General features: G+C 40.6%; 1 protein-coding gene across 2 annotated transcripts; it reads left to right on the top strand.

Annotated features, from left to right (window-relative positions):
- On the top strand, nucleotides 1–26934 carry glipr2l (GLI pathogenesis-related 2, like). 2 transcript variants are annotated; one of them, XM_063043905.1, is made up of 6 exons: nucleotides 1–274; nucleotides 363–471; nucleotides 712–815; nucleotides 5271–5348; nucleotides 23964–24169; nucleotides 25664–26934. In XM_063043905.1, the coding sequence occupies exons 1-5, from the start codon at nucleotides 262–264 to the stop codon at nucleotides 24122–24124; spliced, it is 465 nt and encodes a 154-aa protein (XP_062899975.1). In that variant the 5' UTR covers nucleotides 1–261; the 3' UTR covers nucleotides 24125–24169; nucleotides 25664–26934. The 2 variants fall into 2 exon arrangements, with proteins under 2 accessions (XP_062899975.1, XP_062899974.1); XM_063043904.1 differs by lacking the exon at nucleotides 25664–26934 and having other exon boundaries at nucleotides 6–274; nucleotides 23964–24587.
- Nucleotides 26935–27005: the final 71 nt, after the last annotated feature.

Below are 27005 nucleotides of genomic sequence, written 5' to 3'. Positions count from 1 at the left end.
TCCCCCCATCTCCGAGCCACTAACAGCGCCGTTGAGCACTAATCCCCGACAGCAGAACAATCTCCGATTCCCGGTACTGTACAGGAACTCATTCCTCTCGCCCGTCGTGAGGGGAGGGCCGGTTGCAGCACCGCACACCCTGGCGATCCACCTCCGGGCGGGACCCGGGAAAAGGGAGCATTTCTTCCTTATAAGGGCCGGCGGGATGGGCGAAGTAACCGCAAGGCTTCCTATTGCAAAGATCGCCGGCAACCACCGATCATGGGCAAATCAGGTTAGTCCCTTCACGCTTATTTACGCCGTTACCCGGGAACTGTGTTTTGGTACTCTTATAAAGATCGGACATTTTAATTTATTTTCAGCTTCTAAGGAGTTTTCTCGTGAAGTTTTAAAAGCCCACAATGATTATAGGAAGAAACATGGCGCGCCTGCGTTGAAACTGTGCAACAAACTTTGTAAAGAGGCACAACAGTAAGGAGGTCCTCCCGTTCTCTATTTCGCATCGTTTGCTTGCGCCTTGTGCTGATGGCTGTTCCCTCCCAACTCACGTTGCGATTCTCACTGCACTCTCTCCCTCCCTCAAAACGTTGATGGCCGCGCTCTCCTTTTTCTGTACGTTGACTAACAGACTCCCACTTTGAGATAACGGTCAGTCTCACTCGCTCCTTCACTTTGCGTTGATGTCCCATCTCTCACTCTGTTTCCCTTCAGATACGCGGAGGCTCTAGCCAGCACCCGGGTGCTTAAACATAGTTCGGAATCCAGCAGGGAACAGTGCGCAGAGAACCTGGCCTGGGCGTCATATGATCAGCCGGGTTAGTGCGCTAATTTTGATGCAAAGAATGAATCTGAAACAAAACCTTAAAGGTCGATATGTATCTTTCCCCCATCGACAAAATGTATATGCATTTCAGACTAAGCAGAAATGTACGTTTGTGACGAATATTTGGATTATTAAATTGATCACTCTGATCTGAAACTTCTGTTCAGGACCGATTTAGAAGTCAGGGCATCTTGGAAAAACTGGGTGGATTCCATTTCCGTATTTCTAATCTCTTGGCTGCAGGTTAGCGACCTCATGATAAGTTTTTACATAGTGCTTATGACTGGAATAAGGGAAAGTGCTAAATGCACTTGCTCAATGCTTTCTAATTGTGGGTCCTGTTGGACAGGGCAGAGTGTACCATTTGTGTTGTCTCATACTCCAAGGAAAGGCTGGTGGGAGTGTAGAATTCTGGGATTTTCTAACGTTAGCAAATCAATGCTCTTGGGACTGAGAGGCTGAAAAAGGGTCATGGCCCAAAGCAACCGTCAACTGTTGATTCATTTCCATGGATTCTGCCTGAGCCATGGAGCTCCCCCAGCGTTTGTGTGTGTTGCATGGGGTGCTAGTAGAGAATGGTTTATCTCCCATTCATGTTTTTATAGTTTTACAGATGGGGGGGGAAGACATTTCCACTAATATTGATTTTATTTAGTTATTTATTTTGATAAGATTGCTAACTGTATATTATAAATTTACTCTTGCATAGTGGATGAAATCCTAATAAAATCTGCAGAAGTTGTACATCAAAGATGAAAGTAAATTTATTATCAAAGTACATGTATGTCATCATATACAACCCTGAGATTCATCTCCTTGCATTAACACACAGTAAATCCAAGAAACACAATAGAATCAATGAAAGACCGTACCCAACAGGACAGGCAAACAGCCAATGTGCAAAAGACAACCAACTGCAAATATAAAAGCTAAATAAATAAGCAATAAATCATGAGAACATGCGATGAAGAGTCCTTGAAATTGAGTCCATGGTGTAGTGGACTCAGTATGTGATGGAATCAGTTCAGTGATGGGTGAGTGAAGTTGAGTGAAATTATCCCCTCTGATTCTTTCTTTCTTTATTAATCTTTTTATGACTAAAAGAGCATATATACAAACAAGAGAATTATCTCAAATATATATATCAAATCAATACAAAGTGAAATAGACATTATCAAAATCATACATAGCATTAAGCTAATATGTAGAATATAATAAAAAAGACAGCTAATTCTCTTCTTATCAATTTAGAGAGAAAAAAAAACTTTAAATTGTTAAATGAGAAGGAAAAAAACCCACTACACTATATGAAAAAAGGGACTGGGCAGTCCATTCTGAAGATATGACCAAAAAAAAGGAAAGACTTTCTGATCAAATCTAAAACTTCGAAAAAAATTGGAAGAGTAATAAATCAAATCAAATGAAAATATTGAATAAAAGGTTGCCTGATTTGCTGAAATTTAAAGGATGATCCCCTCTGATTCAAAAGCCCAGTGCTTATAGGGTAATAACTTCCTGAACTTGGTGGTGTGGGTCCTGAGGCCCCTGTAATTCTTCCTGATGGTAGCAGCGAGAAAAGAGCACTGTGGTGGGGGTGCTCTGATGGATCTGGCCTCCTGCGACAGCCCTCTGTGTAGTTGTGCTCAATGGTGGAGAGGGATTTACCCATGATGGACTAGGCCACATCCACTTCTTTTTGTAGGATTTTCTTTTCAAGGGCATTGGTGTTTCCATAGTAGGCCTTGATGCAACCAGTCAATATACACTGCGACACACATCTATAGAAGTACGCCAAAGTTTTAGATGTCATGCCAAATCTTTGCAAACCTCTAAGAAAGTAGAGGTGCTACTGCACTTTCTTCATAATGGCACTTGCGTGCTGGGCCCAGGACAAATCCTCTATAGTGATAACGCAGAGGAATTTCAAGTTGCTGACCATCTCCACCTCTGATTCCCCAATGAGGAATGGCTTATGGACCTCCAGTTTCCTTCTCCTGAAGTCAATACTCAGCTCGTTGATCTTGCTGGCATAGAGTGAGAGATTGTTGTTGTAGCACCACTCTGCCAGATTCCTCCTGCTGCTGCTGGTAAAGAGTTTCTTTGTTCTCCCCATGACTACATGGATTTCCTCCAGGTGCTCCGGTTTTGTCCCACGGTCCAAAGAGATACCAGTTGGCAGGTTAATAAAGGCATTGTAAATTGTCCTGTGATTTGGTTTGATTGGGCGGCGTGGCTCAAAGTGCTCGAAGGGCCTATTCCCTGCTGGATCTCAATAGACAAAAAAATTTCAATCTTCCTCCTGTGTGCTGATTCATCATCACCTTTGATTCCGCCAATAACAGTGGAGTCGTCAGCAAACTTAACTACGACGTTGGAGCTGTGCTTAGCCTCATAGTCATAAGTATAAAGTGAGTAAAGCAGGGGACTAAGCACAAAGTCTGTGGTGCACCTGAGCTGATGGAGATTGTAAAGCAGATGTTATTGCCAATCCGAACTGATTTGAGTCTGCAAGTGAGGAAATCAAGAATCTAATTGCATGAGCAGGTATTGAGGCCAATGTCTTAAAGCTTACTGAATAGTTTTGAAGGGATGATGGTATTGAATGCTGAGCTTTAGCTAATAAAGAGCATCCTGATGTATACATCCTTGCTATCCAGATGTTCCAGGGCTGAGTGGGGAGCCAATGAAATGGCATCTGTCATGGGCACTCCTGTTTTCGTGGATGTTTGCGAAGAGAAAGAATTTCAGGATTGTATACTCTGACATTAAATGTACCTATTGAAACCTGTTCTGCTGGTAGGCAAATAGGAGCAGATCTAAGTCACTTCTCAGGGAGGAGTTGTTATGTTTCATCTCCAATCTCTCAAAGCACTTCATCACAATGGACGTAAGTGCTACCGGATGATAGTCTTTGAGGCAGGTTTCCATGTTCTTCTTAGGCACCGGTATAGTTGAAGCCTTGCATATTTTCATCTATCCTTTCCTTCAATTGGATTTCAGTCCTTGCACAGTACAGAAACAGCTCTAACCCGAGGTACCCTCAAACAAAATAACACGGATACTGAAAAGCCAAAATAAAAACACAAATGCTGGTGATGCTCAACAGGTCAGAAATCATTTATGGAGAGAGAAGAATAGTTAACATTTCACTTTGGTCTTTCTGGAATGGTAAAATATGAATTTGCCATTGATTTTTTTTTCTGTGAAGTTTTCTTAATCCTAGACTATCCATCAATACATTCTTCCACACTCTCTATTTTCATCTCTAGAAAATGCATTGACAACACTGAATTCTTTTTGTTGTTGCCACATGTATTTAAATTGCTGTTTTGTTGAGTGATTCCCCTCCCCCCCCCCCCCACCATATATCAGCTACTACTGGTGGGGAGGCTGATGTTATGCAATTGCAGCACATTACTCTGATGTTAGTTTTCCCTCTGGTCATGTACTCCAGTGTTGTTCGGTTGATTAGTCCTTGTATGAGGAGCTCAACTGACATTTTCAGCAATCTGGTTTTGTTCTCTTGTGTTCCTTGAGTAAATAAAATAAAATTTTATTGTGTTCTGAGTACTTCAGTACTTTGTCTGAAAACTATCTTCAGCTTCCAATGTCAACAGGTTCACCAAAAAACTCAGTTTCATTGTAGAATGGAATCAGTCGTGGCTGCATTGTAACCCTAACGCCTTGCTCACCATGAAGTAGCACCTTGTTCCAACAAAGATCCCACTGAAGTGGAGCTGTCCTGCCGGACAAAGGGAAGCAGTTCACCTCGACTGCAAACCTCGGGTTCCTCCACCCTCATTTTTCAAGGTTGCAGTGTGCGTGTTACTGCAGTGTACATGACCCGGGGTCTCCAGAAAACAGAGGTCCTCTAATACCTCCCCTCCCTGCGTAACTGAATAAAAAGGTCATAGCAAGACCCTGGAACCATGGACATCTTCCCATATCTGAAATTCACATTGACTTCAGTGTGCCAGCCACCCTTCACTATGTGAAGAAATGCATATTTGAAGATCAAAACCAAAGACCATGAGCTTATGGCTAATTTTACGGGTTAGGATAGTCTTTGCCCTCCTGTGCCACCTGTGGCAGACTAATTTAAAAATAAACATTGGAAACATGTCATCCCTGTTGTCTCTGCATAAACCTCCAATCGCACTGCTTTGATAAATGAACAAATGCCCTCAGCATGGAGGCTCTAAATAAAAGAGCTGTTCCAATGGGGATGGCAGACTGTATTGCTGACATGTCTGACATTGGACATCTTCATCATAGACTAGGGGTTGACTTTGAGATCGGTAACTAATGTAATGCAGCCATTTTGTATATTTGCTTGATAATATATGTGCCTTTGTAGAATATTAGTGCAACAGTGCATTTACCATATTTTCTCCTTCAAAATGACTGGAAACATTGAAAACTTAGTTTTTTTTCATCTGTCCTGCAGGTAAGGAAGTTGCTGATCGGTGGTACAGTGAGATAAAAAATTACAATTTTAGATGTCCTGGCTTTTCCTCTGGTACAGGTGAGTTCAAGCTTTGTTACTTTCATCTCAGGGTAATAAAGCAGAAGAGGCACACCATTCCCAAATGTCCTTGTAGCGATTGCTGTATTTTGTGTGATGTTCGTTAAAAGTATAATCTTTTTGTTGTGAAGCAGAAGTGAAGATGTTTAATAATTCCTGCTCTGGGTAATGATTAGCAGACAACTGTGATTATATTCTAGGTTTTAACATAGTGGGAATCTTCCTTGTTGACTGGAAATAGCAGACTTCATCTTGGCAAACTTCACCTGGACAAACCAGAGCAGGACTTGCACAGCGAACGGTAGGGCACTGAGGTGTGCGGTAGGGCAAAGGGATCTGGGGAGACAGATCCGTAGTTCCTCGAAAGTGGCATTAGCGGTAGATAGGTTTGTCGAGGAAGCTTTTGGCACATTGTCGGTCATAAATCAGAGCGTTAAGTACAGGATTTGGGACGATTGTTGAAGTTGTATAAGATGTTGGCGAGACTGAATTTGGAGCATTGTATGTAGTTTTGGTCATCAGTCAACAGAAAAGATGTCAGTAAGCTTGAAAAAGTGCGGAGAAAATTTGTAAGAATGTTGCTGAGACTTGAGGACTTGAGTCACAGGGAAGGGTTGAATATATTAGGACTTAATAGTCATAAGAGAATGGGGGGAGATCTTATCATGTTACGCAAAATTGTTAAGGGTATAGACAGCATAAATACAAGCAGGCTTTTCCCCCTGAAATTGGGTGAGACTAGAACTAGAGGTCATAGGTTTAGGGTGAAAGGTGAAATATTAATAGGGGGAGCTTCCTCACTCAAAGTGTGGTACAAGTGTGAAATGACCTGCCAGTGGAGGAGGTGTATGCGAATTCAATTGCAGCATTTAAGAGAACTTTAGATAGGTACTGTACATGGATGAGAGGGGTATGGAGGGCTATTATCCAGGTACAGTTAGATGGGACTAGTCAGAAAAGCAGGTTGACATGATAAAGTTTAAGGGAACTTTACTTTAAGGGGGATTCTCAAGATTCCTGTAAACAATGGATTCAGTACTGACTATGTCTGTGACTGCAGTGTGTTTGGATAATGTCTCACAGCTGCCTTCTTTGGAGCAAGATGATTAAAGTTCGCCCAGATCCACATAGATGTCTCTGGGATTTTCACACCTTTTGATTTTGACAAAAAGCAGTACCTGATGAAATTAGAACATTCCTTTCTTATTTAAAGCATAAATTTTATGGATGTTCTTATCTTTGTAATTAAGTTGTGGCTCCAGCAAACCAGGTAGGACATTCTTTTCTTTAAGGTGGCTGGAATGTCTAAAAAATTGATTGTACTTTTGTATCAATAGTCCATTGACTTGACCGGAATAGTTATCAAACTGATTGTTCTTTTGTATTGGTGGCCTTATAACTTCTGACAATTCTGACATCGGGCAGTGAACTTGTAGAACCGCCGGGGAGATGAGAAAGAGTCTCTCCCTAATGTCGGGTCCAAGTTCACTCGCCGGCTGAGCTCAAAGAAATAAACGGGTGAAAAGATAAGTAACGATCTTTTTGTGCTATCGTTATTTGATCCAGCAAAGTTACGTTTACAGACATGGCCTGGATAGGCCAAAGGGCTTGTTTCCGTGCTGTTGTGTTCTATGACTCTATGTTTGGAAAACTTTCTTCACATGAATTCTTCTCCCGTCTGGCAAAGGCCACTGATTCCTCAGTGATTTCAGCCCAACTCATTGGCTTAGGAGCTAATAATCTAGAAATGACATTTTTCATTCTATAGTGTGTGTGACCACATATTTCTTGGTCAAGGATGTGCATCTAGCATACGATGGAGGGATAAAAGCTTACGTTGCTGCTGGAAAGATTCTGCTTCTAAGTGAGATACCCAATTTACTGTTATCACTATGGAAGAGTTAGTTTGGTGTTTTTCAAGAAGGAATGTTTGACAAAGGCAGGAATGCAAGTGGCTGCTTTTTTAAAATAAATTGGCCTTGAAGCGATAGTAGGAAATTTCAAGCTAATATACAAAAGTATGTGTTTTGCTAGCAATGCATAATCCAACACCATGTACATGTAATGTGTCTCTGGAAATATGAGAGAATTTGTCCTTTATTTCCCCTAACAATATTGATAGGCACTGAATAAATGTGGAAAGGCTATGTTGATTGATGTTATGCTGTTGGATCAGCCGCATGAGTCAACTTGACCTGATGCCTATTATAGAAAAAAACTCGTGAAGGAAAAATCTGGCAGTAAGATTTAGCCTTGTATAATCTGGTGAGATGCTACTATCGTTCCATAAGGTCAGCGCTTACTTTGGTGGGGGGGTGGGGGTAATATTTTCGTGGTCTGTATCCCTGTCAGCATGTTTAAACTGGACAACTGGCTGTTTCTCTGTGCATGGCGAAGAGTATTTAAGAATTATTATTTTTAAATCAGAAAACAAAATAATTGTGAATATTATATTCAATATACAGTATAGTAGACAAATCATTTTTGAAACAACATGGATATCTACCATCTTCTAATTGCTTATGTTACCATGCTGGTTGTGATATCAATTGGCCTGCAGTTCATATGATTTGATTCCTGATTATTGCAATGTAATCTACGCATGGCAGTGAATCCATCCGGCTCCAGCACTGTTCCAGATGTTGGAATGGAAGTAGAGAAGGTGTTCCTTAAGCTGCTCTGGTGTAGGTCTTCATTGCTCATCCTCCCTGCTGTAATCAAGGTAAATGCAGATTCAGCACTGTGAGCTGAAAGAAACACTGGAGACGATTGTGTCATTGATGTCACTGGAATGATTGTGTTTCTGCTCAGACTAACCATTCCTGGTTTCCCAAATTGTTACCTTTGAAAAGGCTTAGAGTCTACCTTGCTTTCTGCACCATTTCTGCATCACTTTTCTCTCATCCTACACATTCCTGCACTGTGTGTGAGATTTTCTGTGTTGTAAGCTATATCCAGTTGACAGTGTTTTTGTCTATGGTAGTCATCAAGTCAGATATTAAAGCCAATATTGCCATTGAGGAGAAAATGATACTTAATTTTATTCCTAATCATGCTAACTCTCTTAATTTTAATAACTTTGTATCTAAGCTTTTGAACACAGTTACGAATTTTGTGGCCGAATAACTACTAAAATTAATTTTCATACAGCAGACACAGGGCTGAAGTTTGCTGTGAAATAATGGCAGTTCCAGGAGTACTGTTGACTTTTCTCCACCTGAATGTTGGATCTTCAGATGTCAATAGTGTATTTGTCAGGTCAGAGATTCCTCTGCAAATGATGAAGGCCCAATCTTATTTTTCACATAGGACTCTCTAATTGCACTTTTTTGAGTTGCTTTTCTTAAACAATTGTTTTATATGCAGGGTCTGTTCTGCTCGTTCACTACTCCATAACTCTTGTCATCATGGGTCTCACCTTTGAGGACTGAGCCCTGAGAACGGGCTGACAATGATAAATCTGCAAATGTCAAGTGAGTGCTTGTGAAGTAGTTTAGCGATGAGCACAGGTGACTCACCACTGCAGCAGCCTCTGCAACATTGGGTTTTCTAGATTAGAAAAGACCATGACACATATAATTTTACCATTCTGATAGACCCATGATTCATGAATAATAGTGATGGCTTAGTTTTAGCATTGAGAACTCCCACTGAACAAAACCCCAACTGATGAGAGGCTTCAGGGTCAAAGTTGTGTTGTTCATAAAAATCAGAGAATTATAACCTATTATCATGCACAATATCTAATGTATTATCTAGCGTATAATTCAAATGAATTAGCACTATATGTTTCCCGTTTTCCTGTAAAACTACTCCATAGATCGATCATCCATTCAATTCTTTCTCCGTATTAGCTTTGAATTTTTCATGTAGCCTCTCTAATCCATCCATGTAACTGCAGTGCCTCATTCCAAAAACAATGTTTGTGAATCTCCTCTATCTCCACATCCTTCCTCCAAAGAGGCAACTTGAATTAAACACAATGTTCCATCTGAGGTCATACCAACATTTCAATAAAGTTCAGCGTGACTCACTTCCATGCTTTTATATTCCATGACTTTACTGATAAAGCCCAGAATTTTTCTACGCCTTATTAACCGCTGAACTAGCTTTAGGAAGTTATTACCCCTCAACCACCAGGCCCTTGGGGATAACTTCACCTAACTTCACTTGCCCCATCGCCGAACTGTTCCCACATCCTATGGACTCACTTCCAAAGACTCTTCATCTCAGGTTCTCAATATTTACTGCTTATTTATTTAGTTGTTATTATTACTTTTTTTCTTCTTGTTTTTGCAGTATGTTGCCCTTTGCACATTGGTTGTTTTCTATCCTGTTGGATGTGGTCTTTCATTGATTCTATTTTGTTTCATGTATTTACTATGAATGCAAGAAAATGAATCTCAGGGTTGTATATGGTGAACTTAATGCACTTTGATAATGAATTTACTTTGAACTTTTCTCAATCTGTCCTGCCATTTTAAATGAAGAGGTCCCAGGCCACTTTTAGAACAGTATCCTTTATTATGTTATATCTCTCCTCATCTTTCCTATAAGTTGCACCAGCACACACTTCTTTTCATTAAGCTTAATCTGTTATATGTCTTCTCATTGTATTAGACTTTTTTTTTACTGCTGGAATTTATTATTATCCTCCTCATGGTTCGAATACTGCCCAGTTTTGTGTCATTTGCAAACTTAGAAATTGAGGCTTGCATCCCCAAGTTAAGGTAGTTAGTTTAGATCAAAATAACCAATGTCCCCAACACCAAGCTCTGACTAAAGCCACTATTCATCTTCCATCACTCCAAAAAAAACAACCATTCACCATAACTGTCTGTTCCTAAGCTATTAATGTCCCTCTTAGCCTATTTATTTCAACTTTGCTGAAGGCATATTGAATGGTGCCTTACCTAAAGCCATTTGTAAATCTATGTATACCAGTTCAACTGCATTGCTCTCATTAGTTTTATTTGTTACCTCATCAGCAATATCATTCTGATGAAGTAACAATATTATATAAACACTTACTGAATCTGTGATAACTTGGGCAGCATGGTAGCATAGTGATTAGCCTAACTCTATTCCAGTGTCAGGGGTCAACTCCCGCTGCTGTCTACGAAAAGTTTCTCCATTCTCCCCATGATCATGTGGGTTTCTGCCACGTGCTCTGGTTTCCTCCCCTATTCCAAAGGCGTACGGTTAGGGTTAGTGAGTTATAGGCGTGTCATATTGGCTTTGGAGGCATTGCGATACTTGCTCAGCACAATCCTCACTGATTTGATTTGATGCGAACGATACAGTTCATTGTATGTTTCGATGTACATGTGACAAATAAAGCTAATCTTCTTTATCTTTAATTAAACCACCATTGTCACCAGGTGAGAAGTAATCCAGTTCCTAGTCAGTGTTTCTAGTGACTTTCCCATGACTGAGGTTAAACTGATTGGCCTGAATTTGCTGAGCTTGTTCTTGTTTTTTTGGAACAAAGGAGAAACATTCACCACTCTCCAAACCTCTGGCAGTACCTCATAGCCAAAGAGCATTGGAAGATAATGGCTAATTCATAGATATAGATATACATAGAAACATAGCACATTACAGGCCCTTCGGGCCACGATGTTGTGCAGACCATGTAACCTACTCTAGAAACTAGAATTTCCCTATCACATAGCCCTCTATTTTTCTAAGCCCCATGTACCTGTTGTAACATGGATGAAACCACTGGAGAGACAGAGTCACTGGTAGATACAAAGCAGTTTCTTTATTCAACACAACAAGGTACAGCAGGCATCATACGGACGGAGACGCTTTCTGTAGAAAGGTCTGCTAGCTCAATGTGGGCTCAATATTTATATGCTAAACACAAAGGCAATCGCTACTTAAAAAGTTATAGACAATGCTTCCTCTTGAAGCTACATACAAAACATCATACCATCCTTTCCTCCCGACGCCAACATGTCTGGGTTGGTATCCACAGCCTTTAGGAATGTAAGTTAAGTCTACGATACATTTATTTGGTATTTCCCGTGCTAACATAGAAGACAATTAATATTTATAATATATAGATAATACTGTCTTCGAAACTACAGCATCAGGTCAAACTACTGCGCCAGAAGCATCTGGTATTCGCACCTTTTAGGAAGCGCATTGTCATGGACTCAGTCCACAGTACTTTGTCAAGTAGAAGTCTGGTGGCCAAAGTCATTTAAGAGTAAACAAATCACCTACCCAAAAAAAATTCACTCTAACAGTACCTATCTAAGAATCTCTTAAAAGACCCTATTGTACCTGCCTCTACCTCCATCACTGGCAATGCATTCCACACACCCACCACTCTCTGTGTCTAAAAACTTACCTCTAACATCTCCTTTGTACCTACTTCCAAACACCTTAAAGCTTTTCCCCATCGTGTTAGCCATTTCAGCCCTGGGGAAAAAGCCTCTGACTATCCACATGATCAATGCCTCTTATCATCTTATACACCTCTGTCAGGTCACCTTTCATCCTCCAATGCTCCAAAGAGAAAAGGCTAAGTTCATTCAACCTATTGAAAGAGTGCAGAGAAGATTTACTAGGATGTTGCCGGGTCTTCAGGAGTTGAGTTACAGGGGAAGATGAACATGTTAGGACTTTATTCCTTGGAGCGCAGAAAAATGAGGGGAGACTTGATAGAGGTTTACAAAATTATAAGGGGTATAGATAGAGTAAATGTGAGTAGGCTCTTTCTACTTAGATTAGGAGAGATAAATACGCTCTGTCCATTTGAGAAAGCAGGATCTCCCAGTGGCCACACATTTTAATTCCACGTTCCATTCCTGTTCTGATATGTCTATCCATGGCCTCCTCTACTGTCAAGATGAAGCCACACTCAGGTTGGAGGAACAACACGTTATATTCCATCTGGGTAGCCTCCAACCTGATGGCATGAATATTGACTTCTTTAACTTCTGTTAATGCCCTTCCTCCCCTTCTTACCCCATTTATTTATTTATTTATTTATTTATTTTTTTTTCTCTCTCTCTCTCTCTCTCTCTCTCTCTCTCTCTCTCTCTCTCTCTCTCTCTCTCTCTCTCTCTCTCTCTCTCTCTCTCTCTCTCTCTCTCTCTCTCTCTCTCTCTCTCTCTCTCTCTCTCTCTCTCTCTCTCTCTCTCTCTCTCTCTCTCTCTCTCTCTCTCTCTCTCTCTCTCTCTCTCTCTCTCTCTCTCTCTCTCTCTCTTTCTCTCTCTTTCTCTCTCTCTTTCTCTCTCTTTCTCTCTCTTTCTCTCTCTTTCTCTCTCTTTCTCTCTCTTTTCTCTCCCCCCCCCCTCTCCCTCTCACAATAACTCCTTGCCTGCTCTCCATCTTCCTCTGGTGCTCCCCTCCCCTTTTCTTTCTCCCTAGGCCTCCCGTCCCATGATCCTCTCCCTTCTCCAGCCTTGTATCCTTGTATTCTTGTCAACTTTTCAGCTCTTAGCTTCATCCCTCCCCCTCCTGTCTTCTCCTATTATTTCAGCTCTCCCCCTCCCCCTCCCCCTTTCAAATCTCACTAGTTCTTCTTTCAGTTAGTCCTGACAAAAGGTCTCGGCCCAAAACATCGACTGTACTTCTTCCTATAGATGCTGTCTGGCCTGCTGCATTCTACCAGCATTTTGTGTGTGTTGCTTGAATTTCCAGCGTCTGCAGATTCCCTCGTGCTTGCGTAAATACGAGAGGACATGGCTTTAGGGTGAAAGGGGAAAGGTTTAGGGGGAACATTAAGGGAAACTTATTCATTCAGAGAGTGGTGGGAGTGTGGAATGAGCTGCCATCTGACGTGGTAAGTGAGGGGCTCACTCTTAAGCTTCAAGAATAAATTGGATAGATACATGGATGGGAGAGGTCTGGAGGGTTAAGGACTGAGTGCAGGTCAATGGGACTAGCAGAATATAAAGTTTCGGCACAGACTAGGAGGGCCGAATGGCCTGTTTTCTGTGCTGTAGTGTTCTATGGTTCTATTCTCATTAGGCACGCTCTCCAATCCAGGCAACATCCTCGTAAAAGGATGCTTTGAATTTCAAGTGAAAGGCAAGTGGTGATGGGAAAGAAATTCGATTGAGATTCTTCCCAAAATACGTAAAAGGTTCACACACAAAATGCTAGAGGAACTCAGCAGGCCAGGCAGCATCTATGGAAATGAATAGATAGTCAATGTTTAGGGCCCACACTCCTCTTCAGGATTGAGAAGGAAGAGGGACGATGCCAGAATTAAAAGTTGGGGGAGGGGAAGGAGGCTACTTGGAAGGTGATAGGTGAGGCTTCTCTTAAACCAAAGAGTTCCAGCAGCTGGATTGAATTGTGATCTCTGGTGCTGTCAGTGTGGAGTTTATACATTCTCCCTGTGACCATCTGCGTTTTGCCCAGGTGCCCTGGTTTGTTCCCAAAGCCTCTCGTCAGTAGGTTAATTGACTACTGTAAATTGCCCCTCATATGAGTGGGTGGAAGGAGAATTGTTCTGGATTTGAATGACGTGCGAGAGAGAATAGGTTACAAGGATGTAATTAGGGGAAATGGGATTGATGAGAACTGTCATTAAATTATGTTGGAGTAATGGTTGGGCTTAATGTCCTTGTTAGCTCTTCTGATGTGTATTTCCACATTGATGTGTGGTTTGTGACTGTTCTTGTCAAAAGTGATAAGAGTAAAATCAGATTCCAACATTTTGTGGCCCATATTTTGCTCACAAAGGTGCCAGTGCTTTGGTGATACATGCATTGTTTTTGTGCTTTTTTAGGCTGTATCGATTATATGGGAGAATTGCTTGTGGGGAGGGGGTGGTGGGCTGTGGAGGAAGATTAGCTACTTGGCAAGCAAACAGTCTAAAAGTTGCAAGCACTGTGCAGCTTATAAACTGAAAAGATGGCAAATTGCTGCATAGATTTGTGGCAAATTAAGAATAATAATCAACATTTATTTGATTATTTCAACCTCATTTTCTAGATTTGTGAATTATAATGCATTTTAGGACTTACCGCAGGATTTATATTCCAGAAAAATGAAAATTAATTTCTACATTGGCCATTTCAAGTAAATGACAGTCCAAATGACAATGGGCCTGATGCTCTTCAGCTTGAATCCAAAATGAACTGGCTTAAAGGAGAATTTATGATTGCTGAGCACGTCTGAGAATTTGTGATTGCTTAGCATGTCTTGAGAATTTGAACTTGAAACTTATGAAAATCAAGTTTTATAAAGATAAGCATGTTTTTGATAAATTCAAGTGCAACTTCAAACTGGGTCTGAGCATCTGCACTGGGCGTCAGACCCCTGGACTGCAGGTTGTAATTGGTACAAGTTATGGAGGTAGAGTAATGTGTCTGTACCAACCGGTGCCTGTAATGTGTTGGTGGCTGCAAGTTCTCAAGAACTTCTATATGAAGCTGACATGAAGTATGCAGTGAACAATAAGAACTAAAAGAGGCTTGTTAAAATCAACTGGATCAGTGAAATTATATATTTTTACACACTTAATTCTAACAACACCGAGACATTATTCAAAGGCTGGTCCTTAGCTCTTTTTACATCCAATTCAATTATAAGTCATTCTCAAACCTACAAACCCATGTAAACTTGTAAGTATATTGAAATTCTGGAATTACAGAGATTAAAATTTTGGTGATGTTCTGTTTCTTACTTTTGGTCCAACATTCAACCACTGGATGCTTATTGTTCGGCTACATTGAGTGTTGAACTGATTCCAGTTTGACATCTGATGTACGTGTACATATTTGTACATTTGTAGGACGCTCAAAGTAGCTGCGCAGGTTGATTCTGTGGTTAAGAAGGCGTACGGTGTATTGGCCTTCATCAATCGTGGAATTGAATTTGGGAGCCGAGAGGTAATGTTGCAGCTATATAGGACCCTGATCAGACCCCACTTGGAGTACTGTGCTCAGTTCTGGTCGCCTCACTACAGGGAGGATGTGGAAGCCATAGAAAGGGTGCAGAGGAGATTTACAAGAATGTTGCCTGGATTGGGGAGCATACCTTATGAGGATAAGTTGAGTCAACTCGGCCTTTTCTCCTTGGAGCGTCAGGGGATGAGAGGTGACCTGATAGAGGTGTATAAGATGATGAGAGGCGACCTGATAGAGGTGTATAAGATGATGAGGGGCATTGATCGTGTGGATAGTCAGAAGCTTTTTCCCAGGGCTGAAATGGTTGCCACAAGAGGACACAGGTTTAAGGTGCTGGGGAGTAGGTACAGAGGAGATGTCAGGGGTAAGTTTTTTTACTCAGAGTGGTGAGTGCATGGAATGGGCTGCCGGCAACGGTGGTGGTGGCGGATACGATAGGGTCTTTTAAGAGACTTTTAGATAGGTACATGGAGCTTAGTAAAATAGAGGGCTATAGGTAAGCCTAATAATTTCTAAGGTAGGGACATGTTCGGCACAACTCTGTGGGCTGAAGGGCCTGTATTGTGCTGTAGGTTTTCTATGTTTCTATATGTTGTGTCAATCAGCATCCGTGGCCCTGGATCATGTCTTGGGAAGGTGTTAATCAGGTACCGCAGTATCAACCCTTGGAAATGTGCAGAGTAAGCAAATCTTGTTGTAAGTGAATGTGCATTGCTGAATTAATGTCTCACGCCAAACTGGAGCTCAGCAAAGCAGCTGATAGCATATCTGCAACAAGCCCTGAGAATTCATTGTTCAATAGAATGGAGTCCACTCTCCATATCCCATTATACACTGTTTAAAGGAGTTCTCCAGTTAGAGAGAACCCTTTCTCCTGCAGGGGAAGAAGGTGATACTGTCACAGATATCCTCCAGCAGTCAGTTATATATCATATTGTTCAGTAGGAGAGAGAATGTTAATGGTGCACAATATGTTTGGGGGTATTGTGATTGTCATAATTGAATCCATAAATAAAAATCATTTAATATTTCAGCTCAAGGCCCCTTCATCAAAACCTTTGAACTGTCTTGGACTTGAAATGATAACTGTTTCTCTTTCCAGTTATGCTGGTTTCCCTGGTGAGTTTTCCCAAGCATTTTGCAAAGAGCATGATTTAACAAGCAGTGCTGTGATAATTATCAGATCATCATCTTGATGTTTTGTTAGAATTATTGTGCGGAATCCCTTGGATAATACCCCTGTTTGTGTTGAAAATAATGTCATAGTTTTTTTTTCCCATTCACTCAAGAGAACAGACACTCCATCATTCAAAAGACTACCTCAGTGCAGCAGTGAATCAGGCCTACGTCCCGGAGCAGTGCTGGAGTTCTGTGCACAGTGGCACAGATAGTAGAGTTTCGTTCTCAAAGCTCCAGTAACTCTGGCTTTATCCTGACCTCCAGTTGTGTCTCTGGAGTTCCCAGTTCTCCATGTCTAATGACTGCTCCAGTTTTGCCACACATCTCTAGATGTAGGGACTGGTAGATAATCGGGTGCTTTAAATTGCCTCTAGTATAGTTTGGTGATGAGAGAATCAGGGCTGTGTTGAGGGCCAGGTGAGAGAGAAAATTTTACAAGCTGGAAAAGGACTCATGGAATTACACTGAGGGTTGATGGAGACTCCAGGCTAGATGGCTTCCTGCTATGATGTTTAAAAAAATATGAACTGTGAAAGGATAAACAACTTCCTTGATTCAGAGACACATGCCACTAACTAACCCGCTGACATTCTGGTAATGCATTTAAGATGGGTTTGATGCATACCTGGAGAAAAAGCGGTATTGACAAGCGGTATTATATGAAAAGGTTCCAAGAAGGATTAACTCTGGTGAGTAATAGAACACATGAGGCAAAAAGAATTGAAGTTTTGGCTGCTTATGCACAATAGAGTGCTGGTTTTGTGTTGTATCCACTTCTTAAATTCTGTTCTGTTGACACCAAATTTCAAAAGCAAAATTTACACCAAAAGTACAACGAAAAATGTTCATGCTCTTCTGCTGCTGTAGCCCGTCCCCTTCAAGGTTTGATGTGTTATGCTTTCAGAGATGCTCTTCTGCACACCACTGTTGTAACGTGTAGTTATTTGAGTTACTGTTGCCTTCCTGTCAGCTTGAAGCAGTCTGGTCATTCTCCTCTGACCTCTCTCATTAACCACAGAACTGTGGTTCACTGGATGTTTCTTTGTGTTTCGCACCATTCTCTGTAAAATGATTCACACCTATTGCACGTGAAAATTCCAGGAGATCAACAGTTTCTGAGATACTCAAACCACCCTGTCTGGCACCAACAATCATTCCATAGTCAAAGTCATGTAGATCACAGTTATTCCCTATTCTGATGTTTGGTCTGAACAACTGAACCTCTTCACCATGCTTGCATGATTTTATCCATTTAGTTGCTGCCACAAGATTTGGCTGATTAGATATTTGCATTAATGTGCAGCTGTACTGGTGTACTTAATGAAGAGAGTGATAAAGCACAGAAACAGGCCCTGTGACGCCCCCCCCATGTCCTTGTCAGCCATCAAGTACCTTTCAATACCATTCCCATCCACTAGCAATTGGTCGAGAGCCTTCTATGCCTTATTGTTTCAGTTGTCTCTCTAGATATCTCATAAATGTGTACACTCTGTTTGTGACAGAAATCATACATTGGTCTTTTCTAGCTGTCTTCCAATTTTGTTTGCTGTTGTGTGAACCTCAGGGATATAGAACTAATTTTTGTGATAAGCTCATTCTGTGCTTTTCATTAACCTAGGCTTTCTATTCGTATAACAATTGGTCTGAACAATATACAGATTAGACCAAATTTCATTTATCCGGTGATTTAACTGTAATTAGTTTCATTAGCTCCTCTGTCCTTTTTTTTTAACATACTGTGAAAGCATCCTAATGAATAGAGCAATCACAAACTTTAAGTAATTACTGGAACTGTTCCATTTATTTTGAGGTTGAGGCAGTTTCTAACTACCATCAATGCAGATGTAAGGTTAGTACAGAATGATGAGGAGCAGTGTCCACGTCGGGCCCACCATGTGAATGCTGTAGCAATGGAGACGCCCTTGTTTATTCAGCTACCTGGTCAAAAGAATTTGAGCTACTTTGCTGGTATGTTTTTGGTGGTCCTGATTGCGTGTTGATATCATAGAACAATACACCACAGGAACAGAACTTTCAGCCAATGATCTTCTGCCAAATAATTAAACTAGTAATTATATGCCTAACTAAACTAATTCTTTCTGCCTTCCCAATGTCCATATCCCTCCATCCTGTGCACACTCATGCACTAAGAGCATCTAAGAACTTCTTAAATGCTTCTGTCTTTTTTGCCTCCTCCATGACTCCTGGCAGTGCATTTCTTGCACCTACCATCTCTTTAAAAAAAACACTTGCCCCACAAATCTCTTTGAATTTTGTCCCCTCTCACCTTAAATGCAAGCCCTCCAGTACTTGGCAATGGAAAAAAGCTATGCCTCTCAAAGCAGTAATTCATATTAAAAGTTAAGCTGTGATTTGCTGGACAACTCATGGGTTCTACCATCTAATGATTGAGAAATGCTGGTTTCATGCCACAGCTACATTTGTAGATTACAGTAAAGACAGTACCCCACATTCTAGTGATACTGCTCGTGTTGTGACAAATTGCACGTAGGGGAACAATTGGTGTTGTGGACTTTCATCTTATGCTTAGTAAATTGTCCATAGAGGTTGGTTCGATTTTCGATTCTTAGTTCTGTCAACCTTTTCAGAATCAGATTTATTATCAACATGTGACATGAAATTTGTTAACTTAGCAGCAGTAGGAATACTTTTTAGTATTCCTTCATTTAATATATAATTGACATAAATTGCACTCTGTACATTACTGTGTGGCTAAGTACAGCTGCAATGTCATTAACAAATGTACAGATTACACAACTGTTGGACGAATCGCAGATGGTGATGAGTCATCTTAACGCAGCAATAAAAGACACAATAACCTCTCACTTAATGCCAGTAAAACTGATGGGCTGGTTATTGGCTTTAGAAAGAAAATGGAAAATGGTCTACACCCAGGGTTCTGAAAGAGGTGGCTGAAGAGATTGTGGAGACATTAACAATAATCTTTCAAGAATCACTAGGTTCTTGAATGGTTCCAGAGGACTGGAAAATTGCAAGTGTCACTCCACTCTTCAAGAAGGGAGAGAGGCAGAAGAAAGGAAATTATAGGCCAGTTAGTCTGATGTCAGTGGTTGGGAAGATGTTGGAGTTGATTATTAAGGATGAGGTTTCAGGGTACTTGGAGGCACATGATAAAATAGACTGTAGTCATCATGGTTTCCTTAAGGGAAAATCTTGCCTGGCAAATCTTTCGGAATTCTTTGAGGAAGTAGCAAGCAGGATAGACACAGGAGAATCGGTGGATGTTGTGTACTTGGATTTTCAGAAGGCCATTTTCAGAAGGTGCCACACATGAGGCTGCTTCACAAGATAAGATCCCATAGTATTACTGGAAAGAGACTAGCATGGATTGAGAATTGGCTGATTGGCAGGAGGCAAAGAGTGGAAATAAAGGAAGCCTTTTCTAGTTGGTTGCCAGTGACTAGTGATGTTCATAGGGGTCTGTGTTGGGACTGCTTTTTAACATTATATGTCAATGGTTTGGATGATGGAATTGATGGCTTTGTGGCCAGGTTTGTAGACAATAAGAAGATGAGTGGAGAGGCAAATAGTTTTGAGGAAGTAGAGGGGCTATGGAAGGACTTAGACAGATTAGGAGAATGGGCAAAGAAGTGGCAGATGGAATACAGTGTTGGGAAGTGTATGGTCATGCATTTTGGTAGAAGAAATAAAAGGGTAGACTATTTTCTAAATGGAGAGAAAATATGAAAAAATGAGTTGCAGAGGGTTTTGGAAGTCCTCATGCAGGATTCCCTTAAAGGTTAATTTGTAGGTTGAGTCATTGGTGAGAAGGCGAATGTGATGTTAGCATTCATTTCAAGTGGATTGGAATGTTAAAGCAAGGTTGTAATGTTGAGGCTTTTTAAAGCTCTGGCGAGGCCTCACTTGGAGTATTGTGAGCAGTTTTGGGCCCTTTATCTAGCAAAGGATATGCTGAAACTGGAGCGGGTTCAAAGAAGGTTCACGAAAATGATTCTAGAATTGAATGGGTTGTCATATGAAGAGCGTTTGATGGCTCTGGGCCTGTATTCACTGGAATTCAGAAGAATGAGGGTGACCTCATTGAAACCTATCTAAGGTTGAAAGGCCTCAATAGAGTGGATGAGGGGAGGATGTTCCCTATGGTGGGTGAGTCTTAAGACTAGAGGACACAGCTTCAAGAATGAGGGGTGTCCTTATAGAATGGAGATGAGGCGGAATTTCTTTAGCCAGAGGGTCATGTTATCTCTGGAATTCGTTGACACAGGCAGCTGTGAAGGCCAGGTCATTGGGTATACTTAAAGCAGGTGTTAATAGGTTCTTGATTAGTCAGAGCGTGAGGGGATATGGGGAGAAGGCAGGAGATTGGGGCTGAGAGGGGAAATGGATCAGCTGTGATGACCTGTCAGAGCAGACTCAGTGGGCCAGTTCTGTCCCTACATCTTATGGGTATTTGGTCTAAAAGCCAATGAACACACTGCAGTCTAATAAGAGAAGGGAAGTCTAATGTCAACATTAATATCAGAAACATTTGTCCTTTATGTCTCTATCTTGAGAAAAATATTTTGATCTAGCACAAGTAGAACAATGGTGATCAAAGTTGTAATGATGTTAGTGCTTTAAATGGCACATTCCAAGAATGTGTGGGCGCTCCATTTGTTTATTTGTCCTGGACTGGATTCACTTCAAAATAAATATATGTAACAGAAAGAAGTGCGCTTTGAGTACATTTCAAGTACACTTCATTGGTGGGTAACTTCATTCATTTTTAGCCGTCTATTTGACGCACTCTGAAGTAACCTGAACATATGCCTTTTCTGGAGAGGGTTCTGAGATACTAATAATGCCAGCTTTCTTGGGCGTACTGTCATCTCTGGGATTGTACACACTTGTACATTCATGGCCTTAACATTCCCATTATCTACATCATAAACAATGACAGCATGTTTCTGGCCTTAACACGGCTTTTAACGCCAAGCTGAAGCCCTATAAAAGCTGAACTTTCCAATCCACTTGCCAAGTGCTGCGAGCCAAGTTATATGGTAGTTATTTTTTAGTTACTACGAATTACTCATTTAGGGGGAAAAGAATAACTTAAAGAAAACTGTGTTAGGGTATTCCTTTGCACCCCATGTACAGACAAGCCTGAGAACTAGTGATAGCAACTTATTTTTACAAAACTTGCAACTTGTATTTCCATTTCAAGTTGTTCCTTTGTATGGCCCTAACTAGTTCCTACATTTATTTAAAACTCCTGTATTGATTCTGTCCTTGGGCATATTGCCAATGCTAATTCTACTGCTTTACATTTAATTTGCCTTGTGTTTTGTAAAGTGGAATGTCTTTATAGAACTGTAAACATATCCAATTATCTTTCCTGTTTTACTGTTGTCTGGGAGCTCCATAGGCACACTATTAGTTTCAGAATCCAAGTCCTTTTTAAAGATGGGGAAAGATGAGTCTAAGCAATGATTATTGCCATCTTCTGATATCTGCTTTTTTTGCATCTTTAGTCCATTTCTAATCTAATTTTTGAATGAATATGATTTGTTACTAAGTAGATAGACCAATACACCCAATGTAAAGCAAGGCGTGCAAATATTGATCAGTATTATTTATATTTAGCTGTATAACAGAGATAAGAAACAAAACATAGATGTAACACCTAGACCATAACTTTTCTTTGAAGACTTAGAAAGGTATGGACAGGAAGTACAGTCATGCAATTATATGCTTAGCAGTAAGTCTACTCTCCTTCTCCTGCAGTGACCACACCATCTTCAAGTATCCTAAATAAAATAAAGCACCAGAAAGTAAAATTAGCATTGGTTTCAAGGTCCAGCCTCATCTATTGGCTTGAAGAATTTCTAGTATGGAAAACTTACTTGTTTTGTTATCATTTAGGACCCATACACCATATAGGAAATGATTGCTGTATTTTAGTTTTGTCTCCTATGAGTACACAGCAGACAAGAATGCCTCATTACTGAATCAAAGGATGCCCCACGTCCTGCAGTCCAGTAGGCTGGTTAGATAAGGGCTTGGGCTGTGATTTATAATCTTTGTGTTTGCAGATGTAGTGTTTCCTGCAGATGTTACGCTCTGGAAAGTTTTTAGGTTACTAGTATGAACTTTGTACATGTTTTAAGAGGAAAAGCCAAATGTATTCTTTCTTCTCTGTCAATACATCTGTGAAAACCTGATCGTTGACGGATTAGTGGTGAATGCATTAGTATGGAACAACACAAGGCCTCTGGTAAGCTTGTTGATCCGTGGTGGGAAGTGCAAGAGTTGGCCTCACTGTAACTAATAGAATGGATACTGATGGGTAAGGATGGAGGACTGGGAAAAGGACTGCAGAGGTGAGTTTCTGACTCACAGTCCGCTGATGCTGGGAACAATGTCTGTAACAACAGGAATGAACTTGATTGTGTTGCCTGTTGTGGTTAAGTGACTGTTCCTTTTCATAAACACCTGAGAGATATTTCCTGGTGTGAACTAATTGAGGATAAAAGGGCTCTTGGAGCCACAGTCTGAAGTTTAAGAGATTTTTTTTTTTGTTAGTAAAGTGTTAACAGGCAAGAAATTCTCCTTGCAGTGTTGCTGCACTGCATAATTTCTGAGTGGTTATTGTCAGCGTAGGATCTTATAATTTCATTGCACGACAGTCATTTTAAATTAAGCCTCCAGAATGACCTTGGGGAGCTCCCAGTTCCTCCATCTCAACCGGCTGGCAAGTGATACTTTAATTCAGCAAGGCTTTCTTGTGTCACAGCTTCTCCACGGTGACTCACAGATGAGAGAAAATGGAACCGAGTCATACACAATGAGTCTTTTATAAGGCAAAAGTTCAAACATAATAATGATTCTTGAAGAAAGTACATAATTGTGACCTACAGATTTGCCACCAGACTTATAGGTGCTGCCTTTCTTTTAGCTGGATTTCTGGCACTGTTTTATAAGTGTTTTCTTTAGCAGCGAGAATTGCATGTCCATTGGCTCGATAACCATTCACTGCTCGCTATTGATTGTAGAACCAGTACATGTATCCAGTTTGGGGATAGATGATATAAACAAGCCACTTTTTGATCGTTTAACTCTTTTCTAGTGCTTTACTTCATCCAAAAACATAATGCGTTGAATCCTTGGGAAGATGAAGGCAGTCCATAGGGCAATGGTGTGCTCACCATGCTATTTTGGAGCTGGCAATATGATAAAATGGGCAGAAGGAATGGGAACACAAATAAAAAACCAGAAAATTATAGGGATTCTCAGCAAATGAAGGGACATCGGTAGAGCAAGAAATGGAGGGAATAGTTTATTGATATTTCTGACTAAATACAAAGATTTGGCAAGTCTCAAGGAAGCAAGTAGCCTGGAAGAAAATGAAACCGGGGAGAGTATTCTGAAGTTCGCGGGTTGTTCATTACTGTCATTAATGGTTAGAACAATATGAATGTATGTAAACGTAGGACTTGTGGCAGGATTTGGAGTGAGAGAGAGGCAGATGTAACCCAGTGGATCTTGTATTTACTAATTTGTGTTCTTGTTTCTTCTGTAGGTCACTTTACAGCAATGGTATGGAAAAACAGCAAGAAGATGGGTGTTGGGAAGGCCTCAGCCACGGATGGCTCCACTTTTGTAGTGGCCAGATATTTTCCAGCTGGCAACATCATGAACCAGGGATATTTTGAGGACAATGTTCTACCTCCAAAGAAGTAAATTTGTAAAAATTTGAAATAGACTGTGAATGTCACCTAATGGAAGGTAATGAAAGGAATGAAGAATCATCCAAAGTGATTTCCACTCGGCAATCAGGCTGTGAAATTTATTAGTGTGACCATTCTTCAGTATTACACGGGGGGGGGGGGCCTGCTGCTATACCCCTGAAATGCCTTTGTTTGGAAAGCATTGGACCAATCCATCACATAGTTAAGGACACAAAGTAATACCTGCCTGCTGTATGATAACTTGCCTCTGCTCCATAAGTATTTGTTTCACAAGTCAAGCTGCTCTTCTGCAGATTTTCTGTGGAAGTTCTGTTTCACTGCTGCTGCTGCTGCCTGGAATGCTGTGTTTCACTGAGCACACAGTGTGCAATCTGTCATAGTTGGCATCACCTTTATTCAGTAATTAATCTTATTCATTTTCGGTTTCAGCTCATCAATATACCTTTCTGCTCTCATTGATTCTTAGTTGTACTTTGCAAAGGAAACAGATGGCCTCTGTGTATTCAGTTCATGGGCCATTACTTGCATATTCACCGTAACCCAAGATGTTACTAGGGATACTTGCCAGTGAAAGAGGAGGCACGTCATCCTTTTCTGCATCTGACATGCACACACACCAGCATCTATCCAAGACTATAACAGCAATCTTAAAAGATGTTTACTCTGCCCAATGATAATGCAAAAGTGCAGAGACTGAAGGTCTTATTGCTACTTTGACTGAGACCCTTCAGACAGACAAACTTGATCATATTGGATTGTATAGGTTGCACTAAGAACCCTTATCCCCAGAGAGACAGAGGAACAAATTGCACATTAAACAATTTCAAAAATCAAATCCTCCTTCTTGATTATATTATGTGTATTAGCTGAATAGGTTTTGTGATGGTTCTTTCTCCAGTTGCAAAAAATGAGAAGTCAGAAAGACTGATTTTAGTGGGAGAACACAGTTGGTTGCATTGTAGACAAAAGCAAGATATTGTGGCCATGCAGGAGGTCAGGTGGAGTTTCCAAACATTGGAAAGTCCTAAGGTGGTCTCAGCCATCAGAAAGATGAGGAGACCGAAGGAGACTCTCGTCACTTATTCAGGTCATGGTGAAGGCAAATCCTAATATTTTTCCGTCTTTACTTTTGATTCCTATTAATTTTTCTGCCTTGCTACACCAAGAGGTCAGAACATTCCTGTACTTTGTCTACTTGGCACGCTTTGAGTTCAGTCAGTATGAACCAAAATTATTCTGGTCATTTTAAAAGTATAATTTTGGTTTCTTCTGTAACCACCTATGGTGGTTTTCTTTTATTGAGAAAACCACCATAGATGGTGACAGAAGTCGGAAAAGGAGGCAATTTAAAAATGTACTTTCAAGGTTAGAATTAAACATCACTGATCTTGCTGTAAATTAATGTTGGCTAGATAAAAAAGATTGAAGAATAGAAATTAATAGAAATAAATAGAAGCAGGAGGAGAAGAAGGCGGCGCGCCTGCGTGTGCGCAGCCCTCCGGTGAAAAATGATATCGTATCTGTTAAATAGGGGCAGTGGACAATTCTGATTTGATGGAGGATGGACGTGAAAGCACAGAGGAACATCTGGAGAAATTTCTGAAACGCCCATTCGCTGCTGTCGTTACTGTGTGGTCGGGAATCTTTGGAGGGTAGGCCTCAAAATCCCCGGCCTTGCCTGCTTTTGGCGACCGAGAAGGAGGTCGAATCGTACGGACAGAGATGGCGCTCAGTACTCGGTGTCGGAGAGCTGATCAGAGCTCGAAGTTTTCAGATGACTCCGAGTCGGATTGTGGTCAGCATGACAGGGAGAGTTTTTCTTCCTTCTCCCGTCTGCGTGAGATGTGGGACATTTGAGAAACTTTGAACTTTACTGTGCTCATGGACTTCTTCATCAAGTTATGGTATTGTTGCACTGTTTGTAACTATATGTTATAATTATGTGGTTTTGTCAGTTTTTTCAGTCTTGGTTTGTCCTGTGTTTTGTGATATCACACCGGAGGAAATAATGTATTACTTCTTAATGCATGCATTACTAAATGACAATAAAAGAGGACTACGTGTCTTCATAATCATAATCATAATAATTCTAGATACAGCTCTCCCACAGTTAACAAAGGGATTAAGTTCTTGAAGAACCATTCATCGTCCTAAATTTTTCATAGTGGGAGGTAGAGTGAGTCCTTAACTTTTGCAGGGAATACCTGCTGCTGGGAATGGTGAGAAAAGTAGTCAGAAGCTATTTAATCTCCTCCCTGTAAAGAGGAGGTAAACCAAAAGCGATCCACGCCTGTTTTGACAAGATAAACATACAAATCATTCATCAAATGGCCATTATTGTCAGATGGAAGAGTGCATATCCTTGAGAGGTTTTTTTCTATTTAAAAGGTATGTTTATCTAACAGATTCCGTTGACTGCACCAGAAAGATTGCTAAGTATTACTGGTTTCTATGGACCTTGTTTTAAAGGGGGTCTCCAAATCTGTTCCTAGGCCTTCATTATAGCAAGCAAAGTCTTTGTTCATTGAAAAATAATATTGAAGAAAAATAATAATTAATATTGATACAAATAATTCTGTATTTAACTGAATACCAAAACCATAACATTTACCTGTGCGAAAGTGAAATGAAGAAATGTCCAAGTCTACGTGTATTAAATTTTTTTTCTGGATACAGATTGTTGCTTACTGTTGTCAGTTTCTCACTTATAAAATTATAAAATTCCTTCCCATTTCCACTGAAATAGGCTTTGCAGAGCTCCTGGTGCAATGACTCACTGCTTTCAGTGTTTGGCTGGAAAACAAAACTAATAATTACCCAATGTTATTTTTTTTTAATTTACTTAGAGATATAGCATCAAACACCAAGTCAAG

The sequence above is a fragment of the Mobula hypostoma genome, chromosome 3 (genome assembly GCF_963921235.1).
Source record: "Mobula hypostoma chromosome 3, sMobHyp1.1, whole genome shotgun sequence".
Classification (NCBI taxonomy): domain Eukaryota; kingdom Metazoa; phylum Chordata; class Chondrichthyes; order Myliobatiformes; family Myliobatidae; genus Mobula; species Mobula hypostoma.
This window is presented reverse-complemented; position numbering and strand designations above follow the sequence as displayed.